The sequence below is a fragment of the Schistocerca gregaria genome, chromosome 7 (assembly GCF_023897955.1).
Source record: "Schistocerca gregaria isolate iqSchGreg1 chromosome 7, iqSchGreg1.2, whole genome shotgun sequence".
Lineage (NCBI taxonomy): Eukaryota > Metazoa > Arthropoda > Insecta > Orthoptera > Acrididae > Schistocerca > Schistocerca gregaria.
Window position 1 is genome coordinate 251,290,123 of NC_064926.1, and position 18,530 is coordinate 251,308,652.

The window sequence follows — 18,530 nt, forward strand, 5'->3', positions numbered from 1 at the left end:
CAGGGGCAACAGTCTGGATGATTGACTGATCTGGCCTTGCAACATTAACCAAAACGGCCTTGCTGTGCTGGTACTGCGAACGGCTGAAAGCAAGGGGAAACTACGGCCGTAATTTTTCCCGAGGGCATGCAGCTTTACTGTATGATTAAATGATGAGGGCAGCGTAGAGGGTAAAAATCGTAGAGGGAGACCAAGAGATGACTACACTAAGCAGATTCAGAAGGATGTAGGTTGCAGTGGGTTCTGGGAGATGAAGTTTGCACAGGATAGAGTAGCATGGAGAGCTGCATCAAACCAGTCTCAGGACTGAAGACCACAACAACTGAAAACTCTTATTTCTAGTCAAACAAGTGCTACATATACTGGTTAATGAATGGAAAATTCCACAATGTATTTTGACATTTTCAAATAAAAACCAAATCTGAATATTTAACAATAGCATTGCCACCTTAAGTCATAACACTGCAAGTATTAGCAATCACCCAATACATTAAATGTGTATGTCTTCAGTTTTTATATTTACATGTCATCACTATTCTGAATTCCACTGCTATTTGTATTTTAACTTACTCTACTGGGTATTTCAAGCACGAATTGGACTCCACAAAACCTTAAAATCACTATAATACTAATTATGTTCAAATCTTACAGAACAGCAAAAAGATGGAATATGTCAATACTCCAATCTACCACTTGATAAATACAAAAGCCTCTTCACCATTTGCATGTGCACATTAACTTTCAGCAATTTTTTTGTTTAGTTTCATTTGTTTATTTCAGGCCACCTGCTTGGTATTCAATTACAGCAAGACTGCAGTTGGTACAATACACACTGTAGTTGTAGATTAGCTGGGAAAAAAAACCTAGCAACACAAGTAGGAATCACTTTACGAAAACACGGTGGGGCAAAATAATTTACTTTTAAACCCATTGCATTGTTGCTCATGTATTTTGCACACATTGTGTTTGTCAAGGCTAAGATGAACTTATGAATATGAAGTAAACTGGAATAGTGGGGACTTGAGGATGTCTTGTCACTCGTGTAGGGACATAAGACAACTATAGACAAGGTCGAATAATCCCAACAAAATATAGGCAGGTAATAATCCTAATTAAGAATTGGTTTTAAGAATTCTGCAAAATGTTACCTACACACTAAAAATTTTCTCCATTCATTTCCGTCTGTAACAACTTATTTTCCTTGTGCCAGCATGCAGGTGGATAGACTTTTCCCCTTAATGAATCACTGCAAATTTTGGGAAATCGAAGGGTCAGCATTTTTATAAATCAAGAGAAGTTTCATTATTTGTAAGCTTTATTGATACATAAGCAAAAGCAAGTAACAAAAGTTCACGGGCGTCTGCCAAATCCTTGTGTTGCTGGCTGAGTAAGTTGAAGTCCCGTGATGTTGTTGAAGTCCTGTAACAGAACAGATGTTTTAGCTTTTTCCAAGTGTTTGCATTTATAACTGATCAATCTATATTCTATTAAAACATTATGAAGACTAATTCCATAGATTAATTTTCTACAATACTAAATCAATCTCAATCCTAAAGAGAGCCCACTACAAGATACAATGACAACCAATACAGTAATGTGCAAATTAATTGGGACAAGCTCATGTCTTACAAGAAATTGAAGTTGGTTAGCTGTAAATTTTATCCGCTAAACTGTTTTACTCTTTGAGAACTGCTACTGTCATGACTGAACAATTTTAGGTCCCCTCCAGTTTAGTTAAGTACTCATATACATAGCAACAGTGTGTGTTATTTCTGTGTTCTCAACACGAAAACTTAGTCTTAAAATGAACATATTGCCTAAGTAACACAATTAGCAGTCTATGGCAATAAGATAAAATTGCCTCTATTGGTGTGGTAAAATCTGATGTTTCAAGACTTATTACAGTACATGGTGATACTGCCTCATTGTCTCTGAAGAGACAAAGCAGATTTGAACGATAATGAAAAACTTCCCCCCCCACAACTGATAAAACATTACTTAGACTACATTTCATACTCGCAAGACAAAAGACAAGCAGGGACCATCAGAGTGATATGTTAGCTACTCTGGTTGGAACTGATACTTCAACAATATGGCTTAGGGTTCTTGATAGTGGACAGAACACACAAAATCAAATGAAAAGGTTCCAGTTGAAAGCATGCTCAAATAGAATCAACTACTTGGAATTCCCTATACTCAAGAGTGAATCATTCCTACAGATTTCTGCAAATGGAGGAGGATTATTTCAACACAATCTGGACCCATGTTGCACTTCTAAAGTGGTCAAGACCAACACATTCATGGAAGGAAACAACATTAATGTGTTTCCGTGGCCTGGTAATGCATTTGACTTAAATCCCTTAGAGAATTTGTGGAACATTGTGGAAAGGTGTGCCTGTAAAATTGACTATTCTACGAAAGAATCCATGTTAGTAAATGTGGTGAAAGTGTGGTTTCATGGTGAACTGCGAAATACTTGCTCTAACCCGACCTAGTCTATGCCACACATTCAGCTCACTAAAACAACAGGAGAACACATTAGTTTGTAATATTCAACAAAGCAACTATGTGTTGCATGTGTATAGTAATAAATGTGCACCATTAGAGTTTAGTCATCTTGTCCCAACTATACTCCACAATACTGTATGATGCGCAACAAATATTACTCACCAACATCTTCAACATGTCTTTCGTTTCTGGGTCAACTTCAATAATATCCTGCTCCAAAGCAGACACCTCTGGAACATAATTATCACGCCTTTCACGTTCTTCTTCCTGTAGTTTGATTGAAATACCTCTGACTTGGCTATGTCTCAATCGCTTCATGAGATGTGTCACAAATCTGTAACAAGTTAGTACGGACATGAAATTTTGATGAAAAGGATTCTACCTTTCCAGTATAGTGAATAAAAAGCATCAACACATCACATAAGTATCAACACACCAAACTGGGTTAGCATGTATTCCATATTACGATCCCGAATCGAACAGGATAGAAGAACACACATTACTAAAGACACAAAGTTTAAACTTTGCAACCTTTTTAAGCAACTGAAATATTAGCATTCTATGTACATGAAATAAGGTGACATGCTCGTACAACATTTATGTGTCACCTGTGGCGGCTGCTGTGCAAGAGCGCAAAGACCATGCGAGTATCCAAATTTTTGTCACCTAGTGGACTGACTGGTTATTATTTCTGTGAATGCTGTAAACCATAACACATGCTGCTCTCTGAAAGATACGGCACTTAAATCTACCGTGCTACAGCTCCTCTACACTCCCTGAAACTTGGCATCAGGGTCACAAGCATACTTCAGTTGTGTATGTTTTAAGCTCTTGTGCGTGTGCAACTCACGTGACTTAATTGCCTTAAAGGCCACACACATGGATTTGATAAATAACAAGCATTGATCACGATGTGCCCAGACAGCCCTTGCCAGTCAGTCAACTCTTCAGTATAAATCAGTGTTACCAGGTGGTAGCACACTGTGGCAGACTTTTGTTCCTGTTGCTAGGCACAAATCATACTAGATGATAGCACACTCCTCAGATATGCTAATTCATTCACTATACACTGTAGTAAAATTAGAGCAGACTTCAGCATATGTTAAAGTTGTACTGATAGTGAACTTATTTTGTGGTTTTCTGAATGAGTTCTGTTTAACAAGTTTTGAGGTTTATCACACATCAATCCTTTTGAGGCACTGAGAATCTAAAGCATATCACCGTCAATTGTGAGATTGTAGCGCTTAGTCATGCTTCTGAAATCAGCTGATCTTATAGTGAGTCATGTTTATCAATGCTGTAGGCCCAAAGTGTATACATGAAAATTCACGAAAAGGTGTATCACTTGTTTTTCTGATATTAACAGTGTGCTTTAGACACAAGCAGACATGTGAGCGAGTGAGCGAGCACGCACGCACACCTGTCTTTTTTCCCCCTAAGGGAAGTCTCTCCGCTCCCGGGATTGGAATGACTCCTTACCCTCTCCCTTAAAACCCACATCCTTTAGTCTTTCCCTCTCCTTCCGGAAGAAGCAACCATCGGTTGCGAAAGCTAGTAATTTTGTGTGTGTGTTCTGGCGGTGCTTTCCCGCTTGGTAAGTCTTGGAATCTTTGTTTTTAATACATAACGTGGCTAAGTTCTTATCGCAAACTCTTTGCTTTTACTTGAAATCCTAGGTATTTAGTATCAGTTTTTGAAAAATATCCCTAATCACTAGTGACCACACTGGCAGGAAGGTGCTGACAGGAGTGAGCTGCTGTAGCTATAAATGGCTCTTCGTATCAAATCAGTGGAGGCACTGTGTAGGGCACTCAGGATAGTTGCAGGATTACAGCATCTGAGAGCGGGAGGCTCAAAGTACTACCAAGGTCCTTGCCCTCAGATGGCAAGTTGTAGTCCACCAAGTAGCAGTTGCCCAAGAGCTAGAAGCAAAACTTATTTTTGAGGTACTCCCTCTCAGAACTGGTGGTGGCATTCGATACATCCGAACTCTTTCCTATCTTTGTAATACATAAGAAGTTAATAACGAGGCTGTTTAAAATATTAATACAAGCAAATAAGATTCATTTTATGTACACATACAGGCCTACAACACGACCTACCTGTCACCATGTGGAAGGTCAAACTCAAAATCATCATCAACGTAAACTCAAGTAACACTCCTCATCTACATTTTATAAATGCTTGTATGTATGCAGTTCCACTTTTCCTACAAAACTCCACAGTTAATATTGCGAAGGGGAGTTCATCAAGAAGAAACTTATGTATATTGTTAATCTGGTAATATGGCAGTACGGACTGGGTTTTGATGGGAAAAGATAAACAATGAACAGCAGGAAATGAACTGAGCTTGAATATACATCAAACCCAGTATAGATTGACACTAAACCTGAGATTCTGAGGGTCACACTGCCAGACTAACAATCCATCACAGCATATATTAACTGATAAACCTGAGTGATATTACCTTTCACCAATGATGTCTCATTAAGATGACACACAATTTCAAAATGACAACCAATAACATTACAAATTGCCATGGCATGAAAATATAGTCAAGAAGGATTCTTACAAATTCTTCGCAATAAAACTTATGGAACAATTACAGGAAATTGGATAGGACAAATTAAAATCTATATGAACACATAATAATAGTATAATCTATATATTAAAAACAAAGATTCCAAGACTTACCAAGCGGGAAAGTGCTTGTAGAAAGACAATAAAATAACACACAAACACACTAAGCTACTAAACAAAACAACCAGAGGAACACTATGAAACAGTTTCAAAATTTTAAGAAATTAGTGCACACAAACTGTAAATGGTATCAAAAGCATCACTCGTGCTATGCAAATTTAGTTTAGACAACCTGAAGACAATCTCAGTACAGAAAGCCAAAAGCTGGTAACAATACAATAGCAACAGATCACATGAACTAACAAAAGATAGAATTACAGAAGCGTCCAATTCCACCCGTCTGCTTAGACCCGCGACATCACCAATATGGCGGAAATGACCACTCCCAATGTCTGAAGTATGGAGCCTATGACATCATTACATAAACAACAAACATGGAAATACCTATAAAACCAACAAACCCATGTCCCTCCGTAAATATAATTGAACTAATGGGACCAGTGCGGGAAATTTGGGTTTTTTGGGTAGGGACGAACTAAATACACACACACACACACACACACACACACAAACCATTCCGAACCACACAAAACGACGACATAAAAACACACAAAATCACCAAATTCTGCTATACTTGCAATATCGACTTACCAACACGACGAAAACAAACCCCCAACTCGTATATTCTGCTTCCATACACCACACTGCACTATCTCCCCCAGAAGCCCAAAAACTTACAGAAACCTAATGATGGACAACATGTCATCCACCACGTCAGCCCACAGATGCGCACTATTAAATTTAGAAGTCACATCCATACCTAACAAAAGAAGCCACAAATTCAATTGAACGACTTAACACGCGACAAACAGCAAACCAGTAACATCAAACGACACCGCAGTAACATAAACGGAAACTTAATTCTTAACTCACTGAAACTAATTTCCAGTCTTGTGTAACAATCACAGCCGATAAAAGAACACTTCACACACCGACACTCAAACGCAATACACCACATAACATGCAGACCATACACACGCTAGAGGACACCATCAACCGCAACAAGATGATAGCACCAACTGCAACAACACGACATCTACAAACACAAGACACTCAAACTAAACTCCGTGCCATTATGACGTCACACACCACAACATCCTTAAGTCACGGGTCAAAGCCGACTGGTGGGATTAGACACCTCCATTGAACCCAAAAGATGTATCAGAAAATACACGTAGAGCTATCAAGCTCTTAAAACACCAATATCAATACGGAAAGCCATAACATCACTTGCGTAGAAACAAAAATATACAAAATAATTACATTTGATATCACTTTGCCAGCAATTTAACACACTAGGTATGAAACACAGACAAACAACATATTAAAAAAATAAACACTATAACCTTGAACTACAATGTTTGGATGCAAAATTTGTATGTAATTCGAACATCGTGTACACTGTTTCTCTCATTACTAGCACAACCAAAGAATCTCTACGCGCTTACAAGCTTTAGCTCAATAACAAATGAAGTCATCAATGTCTCGACTGAAAAGTGGTGGGTGGTAGTTGATTCACTATATCACAAACTTTTAAAGTGAGTTGCTTTGTGTCTTGTTTAATCTTCCTCAGCTGATTTACAATATAATTTGGCAATTTACTATCGTTTATCTACAGTTTTGAATTTGCTGTTAAGTGTTTAATTTATACCAAAAAAACGCATGAAATATGCAGCAAATAGACATCTGGTTACATTGCAGATCACTGTCACCGGAACAGATACACGGGAAGGGGGGTGGGGGCACACTAGCTCACATCTGACTTTTCTTTACACACACACACACACACACACACACACACACACACACACACACAATTTCAAGTACACACACACACGATTTCAAGTACACTACACATACACTATATAAAATGCAAGTAAGGATTATAATGTGGCAAGAGTTTAGCACAGAAAATGAGGGACAGAAGAAGAAAAGGGTAGGGTGATAGTGCTGAACAGGAGAAAACACATGCACACAAGCACAAATTAAATTAGTATTAAATATATTCACTGGAAGTCACGGAATAGATACATCACACAACTTTGTGAGAGGCAGACTCTGTGGGGACTCATTTGAGAAAATCAATATAATGTGGAAAACATCAGAAGAAAAGAACTACGATCGCAAGAACAAATCACGCTTATCTTCACTCTCTTATGAAATTGGCTTGGTACCTGATTGGGACCAGCCGAATTGACACAGACAAAGTACTCTACTATTGTACAATCAAGGCCTCACAAAAATTCGCTTCCCAATTGTACTCTATAAACTTGGACCACAGTAAGTGCTCTACAGGTAATTCCATCAATACATACAGCCTGAAACGTACATTGAAAAATTAGAATATCAATTTGCTTGGCATACATATTTGACGAAAACATACTGTACAGCACATACCTACACACACATCTGTTTACATCTTACTTCAAACTTGCTTCCTTGATATTGCAAGCACTGACAACATGTGTCGCACGTGCACACAGTTTTATATAAAAAACACACACAACTAACCTATCATGAACAACACTGAAGATGAAACCACATACATTTCCACTTCAATTCTCATAGCTTTTACGTATCTCTTCCTATACTTATACCAACATACTGCTTCCACGATCTCAAACATTAACTAATGAAAACTAGTGATCCAAATTACAGATTTTAAAGTTCAAAAGCACAAACGAATCACATCAATTATCAAGGAAATGCATTTAATCGATGGTTTAATTTATCCAAAAATATGTGATCTGATCCAAGGCGCTATGTATACATTAATACGGTTTAACTTACAATTTACGCAAAAATTCAAATTTCGTTTTAATTGAAAATATAGGTTCTTTTATCACTGCAATGCGCAAATAAACACCGCACTTAATGGTGTCAGTTGTCTCCATTAACTCACCCCGCAATTTTATTTCTTAGTGGCTTGCTGGGGATTATCGCAATTTCCTCGCATATCCGTTTGTTTGTGTGAAAGTCAAGCGTTAGCTTAGTGTAATATTTCTCAATTATAACACGAGCTGCTTTCTTCACAGTTTTCGTCCTCACACGACCCTAAAACAAAACGTGTATAATGTTAATTCATTTCGTTCTGTAGCGACATAACCAAACAATACAGCAATAAAATAAATAAAAATACTTGTTCTCATGGAACTATTAATAAATTAATATCAACACAGACTTGATTTACAATTAAAAATTCGATTATTTCACGCTACCAACCACAATAACTCACCATGTTGCGAAGCTTTCCGGAAAGACCGACTGGAAAGTGTGGCTGACGTTACATCCGTTTCCAATGATTCTCGAACTTCAATGTGTTTCAGAGATAACGTAAAGAAAAACCAAGGATTGTAGACCAGACATATATTTTATTTTCTTAGTAAAAGCTTTTATTTTTAAAACTAATATATAAATTTATAAAGCAAAAAATAAATGTAACATTTACTTTTACGAGCCCAAGAAATAATATTTAATGAATTTGTGACGTCACTTTATTTTTTAAAATCAACTTATACAGAAGAAGAATAATCAGTGTAGCAAACTAAATTTAATGTGGCTAGTTCATTAGTAGTTCTTTATGCATCCTTAACCCAGCTGACAGTCCAGCTGGTTTTTCGAAATGATATGAGTGAAGACAATGATTGTGGTTTCGTTGGTAGCCCTGCGTGTGAATGTCAGAAACATTTGTCCATCAGCGTAGTGATGTGATGCAGTTGGGTTGTGGAGGTTGGTGTGTTCGGTGGTTAGAAATTGAAAGAGGAGAGTGGGTTGCGTGTGTACGTTTCGATATTTCTGAACAATGTCAACATGTTGTTGAGGACAAAAAGATAACGAAATCTGTGAAACTGTCACTGCACAAGCCGTACGGCATTAATGTAAATTTCGTCCCTCTATAGAGACAGTGCTTTACAAAACAGTGGACAGCTGATTAACATTTTCGGCTTTGATTAAAATTTTTAGTATACAGAAGAGGAGGCAAGTATTATGAAACTTGATGCTGAGTTGCTCAGTTTGTAAACACAGCGCTGACGAGAGAAAAGTTGCATAATGTGTTTGTATACGTAATTACAATGTCATTATTCTGTTTTTCAGATTTTAAAACATACTGTTTGAACTGTCAACGACACAACAGTTGAAATGAGGTTTCAGTGGTGTTTAGTGTGTTTGTGTTGTGTGGCAAGCTTTACGTTTGTACGAAGCCGTCAGCAGCCAGTATACATGAACCAGTTTGCTGTGCACGTACCAAGTGGATCTGAAGCTGCAGACGCGGTTGCCGAAAAGCACGGTTTCAGAAATTTGGGACAGGCAAGTATAATTAAATTTTGAGAGCATTACTTAAAATGAAAATGTTAAAAAGAGCCGCTGAAGAACGAACAATTAGTATTGTTCTTGGAGTGCCTGTGAATTTCTGCAAGTATCTGTTCCATCATTGATGTCAAGTCCCGAATTTCTTGAATATTTTGCGTTGCTGTAGTCACTGTTTCCTGTAATAACACACTGATTTAATTCAGTATAATTCTTAGTCGTAATCTCATTGCCTAATTGAAACATGCATTTTATCCTGTCACAAAACTAAGTACACTTTAGCAGACAACAGCCCAGTGAACAGCCATCAGTGCGACCAGCTGTTCCCTTTCAAGTCTCTTTAAAGCAGTTGGCATTATGCCAAGCCCAGAGTTCGTACCGAAGACTTACAGAGGTCAGTTGAGGCAGCGCCCAAACGTGTTTTGCACGTCGTACAACAAAATGTCAGCGTTTATAGCACAGCATTTAAAACATATGCGCTGACATCGAGCTAGTTGTTTTCATCTTCAACACAAGACGATCAAGTTTTATTGTTAAGAGTACGCAGTTTTCGTTTTTCATTATCAAGTCGACATGTATGTAGCTATAATCAAAGCAGTATTGCTACATTATTCGTTAACTATTCCTGGAAATGTCGTCCTCGAGTAGCCTGAGTCCTGATCAGCGCTGTCAATTCTCTATGCTGAAAAGATTCGCTGGCACTTACCGGTAGTTCGTATTAAAGTATCGAATTAAAAAAAACGCATTTGCTTGCTTTTTCCTTCTTTGTCACTATTCACTTGTTTTGTCAGCTGCTTGACAAAGCTGTAGAAAGGTAAATACACGTAGTAAACAGAAAAAAATAATTTTGTCTCCTGTGCAGTAGTTAGATGAAGACTTGCATGGAATATAATGACATCAAACCAGCCTTCCGGCTGAAGATCGCCTTGCCTAATTAAAGGTTCTTTTTCAGTAGAATTAACCGGAATAATACGTGGGCATGTAAATAATGAATTAATGTTTCATGTAACTGTGCGTCATTTCACTCGTAATAATAAATTTCTGTACTGTATGTTGTCGATACCGAAAAATCTCCAGTTCGTTGTCAGGCAGGTCATGTTAGGCTTTCTTCCGTATTGCCTTGTTTACATAGTTACTCTCTACACTGAAAACTATGTAACGTGTAAAGCTGAGTTCCATCGTTTACCAGATGTCGACAGAGATAAAAGGCTCCGCGTTACATTCTGAACAAACGTTTGTAATAAGTAAGGTTGGTAGCATCATACTGTATGTCCCAGAGGAACATAAAGAATGTTTATTAAAATGCCTCGTCGCCATAGTACTGATTACTTTTTTTGGGTATGGGGGGGGGGGCACTTTTAAGAAGGCATTTGTCATTGCAGGCTAATAATGTATGCAAATTATGGCCGATCACAGCACTGTGGCGAACCGGTACAAGGGTCCTACGTTCGGTTCCCGATGCGGCACATAGTTTTGATCCGCCAGGAAGTTTCGTATTGGAGCATTCTTTACTGCCGAGTGAGAATCCATTCTTGTAACAAATTATCACTTGTTTGCGTATAATCAGTGTCAAAAACTAATTAGGCTATTTCACTCGAACCTGTTTCGAAATCGTTTTTAAGTTACTCGCATTCATGGAATTTGTGAAATTTTACGCGGGATGGGGCACAATAACCTGAAATTGTCGTTTTTGCTGTAAATTAGTTTCGAGACGTGCCTTGCCGCAACTACTAAATTTTAATGGTTACACAAAAGGACGTAGGTCCCAGAGAACAGCGTATACACTCGTTTACAGAACTGCGTGAGAATAATCCAAAGAATAAAAACTCTGTACTCCAGATTCCAGGAGGGAAAGACGGGCAAATGCCCCCTCTTGCTGCCTCCAACCCCACCAGTACCACAACCTAGCGGTCGCCTATAATCGAACATGCAATAATTAGTTCAGTGAGCGCTTGCGATCGCAATTTAATATGAACATTTCTGACGTGATAAACGAAACCATAAAGATGATGTAGGTGTTTTTCTGCAAATAAACCTTAAACATTTTTACGTAGGAGCACGATGTTTTTCTCCACCTTAATACGTGGATTAATGAAAATATTTTGCTTATATGAATTGAAAGCGCGTTATTCATTAGAAATTTTCCGATCTGTATACTGCGGGATTAATTACAAACCCGCATTAATAAGTATGACAACAGTAATTCGTTTTATTTTCACTGTAATAGCTTGCTCCATAATGCACTAGATCAAGAATGGAAGAGTTAGCATCAGAACCAGTTTCCTGGAATTAAGAAGCCTATATATGGGTGATAGCACTAATCGACAACGGAGGATGATGATAGTGTTGTTTACACGCCCCTTTATATTCTTCCTTGTTGACACAGTATTCTGTAAGCATGTTACTGCGTCGCATTCATAATGGTTTCCAAAATTAGAACAGTAGCATGTGCAGAATAACACAATTACATGAATAAAACATTTACGAAAATTTTGAAGCTCGAAGATTGAAGGAAGCAACCCTGGCGGCTGCCGTCCAATCCACAGCTACCTTGCTAGGCAAGAATACCATGCAGTATGTAATCGTTAGAATGGAAGTTTTAAAGAAACGTTTATTGATAAGCGTTGCACTCGAATTTTTATTCGACCTTGTAACAGTTATGCGGCAACCTGGGTGGACCTTCATAAGCTGTTCAGGGGAAGATTTCAGTATGAAACCAAATACTTGCTAATTCATTGGCATAAAGTATTTAGCGAGACGCCTCTTCCTCTTACATCTCCATTAGTTGGTAATTATCTAGAACGCATACTCCCCCCCCCCCCCTCAAATCGTATTGGATATCAACACAAAGATTTTTAAAGTGCTGGATATATTTTGCTGGAAAATACGTTTTTAAATAGACCCAAGCCATGAGTCTGTTACAACCGTAGATCATCGAACATAAAACATGGCTCAGGAGTTCCAAGCACAGGTAACACCCATCTCCAAACACGGTAGCTAAGCTGATTCGCAGAACGATGGTTAACACTCAATTTTTCATGAAGACGTCACATAACACTCGACGTCAACTAATCGACGAATGTAAAGAACTATGGCTTGCCTTAAGGAAGTGTACTGGGACTCTCAAAGAATATGCATACAAATCATCAAAAGATTTCAAAACTTGTTGGCATCAAGGTTTAATAATTCACAAAACGTACTAATATCAGCGAGTCATAATTCATCTTCAATCATCCAAAGATAGTCTCACAATGATACAGGATGTGCCAAGGTTATACAGTGCCAACGTGCAGCCCAAATATAGCACATACACAACACACAGAGCATGCCTTTGGAGAATAGGACAGATGGCCAGCCATGGCATTAAGGAATCATCCCAGCATTTGCCTTATCGATGTAAGAAAACAACGGTAAACATAAATCAGGGTAGCCGGATAGAGCAGCTCTTTCTTCCCGAATTTGTCATTTTCCTAACAGCTACAATGTCATTCGGTAATTCTCTATTGTGTACTGTTCATTCATTTACAAACAAATGGTTCAGGTAACTTTTAATACAAAACGTACCTTCCTTCTTCGTTGCACTCGCTGTGGCCATGAACCAATGAGTCTTGGACTTACAGTGCTGTTGTGCCACTTGGCTCAATGCCGCACTCCATATTCAACTATGTGCTGCCGTCCATCTGAAAAATCAGTCAGTATAAATAGCTTGTGTGCAACACAAGCTCAGTCGTAGGTGAAGCAGGTGGAAGACCACAGTTCACTGGTAGGACACTAAGGAAACGCAATGAGACTACTAAGGAGATAGCTTACAAAACACTGAAAGCCATTCTAGAATCTTGCTGAAGTGTGTGGATTCTTCACCAGATAAGTCAACAGCGGATATTGCATTTTCATAAAGACGGGCAGCAGTAACTGTGGGTTTGTTTGAGCTACGGGACAGCTTTGTTGAGACGCTGAAAACACTGAACTTCGGTAGACGTTTGAAGGTAAGTACCAACGAACCCACGAAAGACAACTTTGAAAGTTTCAAGAAAAGATTTTGAAGAAGCAACAGAGAAAAAACAATCGGTGTCTTATGTACATGTCCCGTAGAGAACGTGAACACAGTATTACACTAAATACAGCGTACACAGAGGCATTCAGGCAATCGTTCTTGGCGCAGTCCATACGGAAATACGTGGTGTACTTAGTATTAGCATCTACCATGCATTTCAGAACTTCGGAGAGTTTAGACGAAACTTCGATTTCGTACCCGAGAGCCTGCCCGAAAGCAATATAGTGTGATCCATACAGATTCTTACCGTTGCTAATAATTTTGGCTATAAAGCATTCTTTTTCCTCGTACCATTCGTGCGATGTCCTTGTTTGTTTGTTGGTTGTAGTGAGCCTTCATGTAAATGAACAATACATAATAATGTTGTTAGGAAAATAATTGTTGGACATATGTAATAACATGAAAAATTGTGACATTTGCTGAAAATAATTACGAACTGCTGCTGCAACTGAAGTACTAATCGACGGGTGTCAGAATAGCTCAGTAATTTAAAAGCTATAGTTCATTAGAAGAACGCACTGTTTTGTAAAAGGCGGCTCTAAAAACTTAACACGTATTCATACTAGAAGCACTTTTATGTGACCAGTCTCGCTTTACAACTAAAATTCACTGTCGTAATTTGTTTAAAGTAAGGACAGGAGCAATACAGAACAGCGATAAATTAATTGGTGATGACTGGATCTTGTTGCAGGTGTCAGTAGTTACCATTAATTTATTCACATTGAGGGGGCAGAAGTTAATTTTCACAACAGTCGGCAGACCGGTCTGGAGCTGTTGTTTCTCCTGAAACGATACGCATTGTTCATCCCCTGTAGTTACACATTTTTATAATTAGTGTGTCCAAACATTGTTACTGAAGTTGCACTTAATGGTACTGGATCCTCCTCCTCCTCGTTATTATTATTTATTATTATTGTCATTATTTAGAAACATGCAGCGCTCTTCCTCTCGACTAACATTGCGTACTAAGATATGAAGGGATCAAATACGAGGAACTTCTTCGCTTTGAATTTAACACCTTGGGTTCCCGGCGTCTTTCAGTTCAATTTTATGACTATCACCTGTGTGGCGAGCTGTCCATAAATCGCAATCAGCTGACTTTCACATTAATTGCAGATCGAGCAGAATGGTAGTGATAACGCTACTATTGGTCAGGTAACTGATCATAACATGATACAATCGCATGTGTTACATGCGGTCTGGAATTACAGGCTTGGAATATGGGTGTAAGGGACTAGTTAGTTCTGCAGGAGCTCAGTAGTAAACAGTAGTCACGCATCGTCGGGCTGGTGGAGGAGACAGCATCGTCGTCGGCGTCCCGTTGGCTCGTTTGTTGATAAATTTCTTTGTCACTCATCGTCGGGTTCGTGTGCGACGTCGGCGTCGTCACCTCGTTTGTTAACGAAATTTTTTTGTTTAGTAATATACTACATGCAGCGTTCTTTCTGTGCGTCGTTTGCTTCGTCATCGGACTCCAGTTACCTTGTTCATTCCTGTTATCCTTAATGCTGTCAGTTTTACTACGTAGCGGTGGCTGAAGGAGGAAGTACCGTTCCCTCGCCACTGTGCCTTTTACCCTTGTACCAAGATACAAGGACAACTGCGGAGTTGAACTAGCGCTCAGCTGCACGTGCTGTTGGCGCTAACGGGACTCCGTCTGTCCAGCGGCCATTGCGAGTCCGGGGAAAGTAAGCGACTTGCAGCAATCCGGGTCGCGCCGGGTCCAACTTCGTGCTTGCAGACTCGGCTTGCTATGCTGCTCCAGCTCGCGTAACCGAATTTCTCTCCCCCAGACCGAGATCCGCCAGACATTCGTACTGCCGGCGATCGTAGATTGTTTACATTAGCGATTTCCTGTCTCCATTTGTTTCTTGCATGGAGGTGTGTGGCGAAGGCAGTTCTCATATGGTGTGGTGTCAACATGTTTGAACAATTGCAAAGAAGTTTTCTCTTAAGTATTTTTCACTGGTAAGTACAGTTAACCTAAAATTTGAACATCAATTGCATCTGTAGGCCTATAATGCCCTGGCTGAGATAAATGGTACAAATGGCTGTGAAGTCCAAACCGTATAGCTACAGAAATTGGTTGGCGTATTTGTCTGAAACGTTATTACTGAAGCCGTCAGTAACTTCAAAGAACTGATAATTAGGAGTCAATATTTTCATTTATGTGGAATCCTGGTACGATGCACTACCGACTACGGAGGAAATAAGCATGTATATTATAAAGGTTTTAGTGGGTGAAGGCTAGCTTGTTACTCCTCTGTGTATGATTATATAACTCGACCGACGAGTGTACTCTGCTCGGGGACGGGTGTTCGTGTTGTCCTCTTCATTTCATCATCATTCGTGACAGTGCCTAGATTGGCTTGTGTAAAAATTGGGACTTTGTACGGGCGCTGACGACCGCGCAGTTGAGCGCCCCACAAACCAGTCATCATCGACCAGTGTAGCTGTCACTGTCGGCTAGAGGTGATCACGCTGCTGTGGGTGCTAACCATAAGATCATCAGCAGCGAAAGTTGGGAAGTTTAGTAAACGATCAGTCCGACAGTTCACTTTCAATTACATTTTCGTACACTTACTGAAGTCTCAGCGAAGTACTCCAGCACGGTCAATTTCTTTTAACTTTCTTAAAATTTCAACTGCACTTGATTGCCAAAACTCGATTTTTATTCCATACAAAGATCCTGGTTGAACAAAACATTGTGAATTGTGTGTGTGTGTGTGTGTGTGTGTGTGTGTGTGTGTGTGTGTGTGTGTGTGTGTGTGTGTGTGTGTGCGTGTGCGTATTTTTGCCTGCTGCAGGTGCCGCACCAAGTTAGGAACACGGTAAGGTGGTTGCGGGAAATGGCAAAACAACAAATAAGCAGACATCAATACAGTACGTACAGAGATCAGTCGCTTAAAGTAAACGCAAGGATGGTTTCTTTGAAAAGGACTTGGTTGATTTTCTTCCGCTTCTGTGTATATCTGCACTTGCGCTCCATTTCTAATCTAATGACTTTGGTGTCGTCAAGTCGTCGAAGCATAAACTTCATTACTTTCTATTCTAGTTTCCCTGTTGTGACAACAGTATCTCCGGTAGTGGGGAGAGTTACTTTCAATGAACCATTTCGTCTTCAACTCCCTTTGATGTATCGGAATAACGTAGAGCGGCGGTCTCTATTCAAGCACTGAAGACTTGAATAGGAAAAATTTCTAAGCGCAAACATACTGACATATTGCGCCCGGTCATTTCTAAAACTGAAGGATACCGATGAGAAGCAGATTCGAATCTATTTTGTAGTAATTATATTATGTATGTGTTGTAATTCTATTACGTTTATCCCCATTTCCTGCGGTATACCTGCTGTACTCAAATTCAAGGAGTTCAAAGTCATACGGCCTCTTTCTGAGTAAATTTTCGACTCACTGGCTTGTAGCTGTAAATTATTTTATTTGCTGACCTCTCTTCCACCCTATCTGTGTGGTCTTTCACCTTCCTTCCGTCATGTTTTACTTTTTCACTGATGCCGAAAACTAAAATCTCTTGTCTAAAAGTAAGTCCATTGCTTCTTATTGCGCATTGATCTAAAGAACTCCACATACGAGCGTCGCCTACAGTCCCTCGCTTAGACACCACCACACGACAGATTCACCTAGCAGTATTTCAACCAGTAAATCGAACGCCAGTGCGTCGTACGGTTCCGCTGTGGGAAATTAAACGGCGTACTAAAGTAACACTTCCGATTTTTTACGTGAATATCTGAGCTGTTCAAATAAAACAAACGTAATTAAAATACATCTTTACTCTTCATGTCTACACTAGCGACGAACGCGTTTCTCCCAACGAGAGATCAGTTTGTTGATACAGTCACTGTAGAATGTTAAACTTCGTGGACGGAGCAACTACCTCACCTCTATTTGTACCACTTCATCATTATGAAAGAAGTCCTCGAAGGTATTCATGAAGTTTCGGAAAAGACGAAAATCGGATGGCCAAGTCCCATCACACAAACGCTCAAAACGCGGAAGAAAGTGGACATGTGCGATTTCCACTGTCAGGTGAGAACATTCGGGGCACCCACCAGGCATAGTATTCTGTACCGCCGTTCTGCAGTGACGGCATATACACGCTCTCGTGATAGGTCATATTTACCCGAAAGATGTCTGAGTTACCCGGCGATTTCTCCGATGTCATCAGCCCGATTCCGACGAGTCTTGTGGGTTGCCGTACGCGATCGTCCACTCAGAGCCCCGTCACACACGTAGTGGTTAGCACAACCGTTTATTTCGGTACAAGCAGGAGACCCAACGTTGCATATTACTGATATCGATACAATCAAGTACATACAACCATACGTCCATACAACCATCAGATTTTGCATTCTGCTATGGATTTCTATTGGAGACAGGTTTCATGGGCTTAGAAACTTGATTACAGCTCGCTGTTCCTCGCGCACCGGCTATACACCGCGTCAATTCTGGGCCCTAGGGGCAGAGCGTTGCAGTTGGCGTCAGGGAAGCGGGAAAGTCTACAGAGTAACACGCATGCCATTCAATATTTCAGCCAATATTGAGAACAGAATAAAAAATTCGGAGATGACACCTTCTTCCTTAATCCAGTATATTTCATACTTGGTATTTCACAAAGGACTTCGGAGTGTGCTTGAACGGATTAGACATAACCTTGAAAGGAGGGTATAAAAACTTAACAAAAGTAATGGGATTTTATCGAATTAAATCAAGCAGTGTTGGGAATTCAGAATATGAAGAGATATTAAAAGTAATAGATTCTGTTATTTGACTAGTAAAATAACTGATGGCCGGAGTAGAGGATATAAAATGTATAATAGGCAATTCCAAGAAAAGTGGTTCTAAAGAGACATTTATTAAGAGTATAGATTAATCAGGAAGCCCTTTCTGAAAGTATTTGTATAGAGTGGAGCCCTGTATGGAAGTGAAACATAGACGATAAA

The 18,530-nt window shown here is 39.4% G+C and overlaps 2 protein-coding genes across 2 annotated transcripts in view; one reads left to right on the forward strand and one right to left on the reverse strand.

Moving 5' to 3' along the window:
• Window positions 1-1,297: 1,297 nt before the first annotated feature.
• Window positions 1,298-8,541, reverse strand: LOC126281629 (40S ribosomal protein S17). Its single transcript, XM_049980753.1, has 4 exons — window positions 8,444-8,541; window positions 8,111-8,262; window positions 2,671-2,842; window positions 1,298-1,419 (listed from the first exon to the last, which is right to left on the reverse strand). The coding sequence occupies exons 1-4, from the start codon at window positions 8,444-8,446 to the stop codon at window positions 1,351-1,353; spliced, it is 396 nt and encodes a 131-aa protein (XP_049836710.1). The 5' UTR covers window positions 8,447-8,541; the 3' UTR covers window positions 1,298-1,350.
• A 243-nt stretch (window positions 8,542-8,784) lies between these two features.
• LOC126281630 (furin-like protease 2) overlaps window positions 8,785-18,530 on the forward strand; it is a 1,081,207-nt gene continuing 1,071,461 nt past the window's right edge. The window contains exons 1-2 of the mRNA XM_049980754.1: window positions 8,785-9,186; window positions 9,304-9,516. Of these exons, the coding sequence (XP_049836711.1) occupies window positions 9,349-9,516 (168 nt within the window). The 5' untranslated portion in view covers window positions 8,785-9,186; window positions 9,304-9,348. The remainder of the gene's footprint in view (window positions 9,187-9,303; window positions 9,517-18,530) is intronic.

Excerpts from the sequence above, each read along its gene's own strand:
- LOC126281629 (XM_049980753.1), bottom strand. Across the intron at positions 2,843-8,110 it reads CTAAGAAATAAAATTGCGGG|ATTTGTGACACATCTCATGA; the intron begins GTGAGTTAATGG and ends AACTTGTTACAG. Across the intron at positions 1,420-2,670 it reads AAGACATGTTGAAGATGTTG|GACTTCAACAACATCACGGG; the intron begins GTGAGTAATATT and ends GTTCTGTTACAG.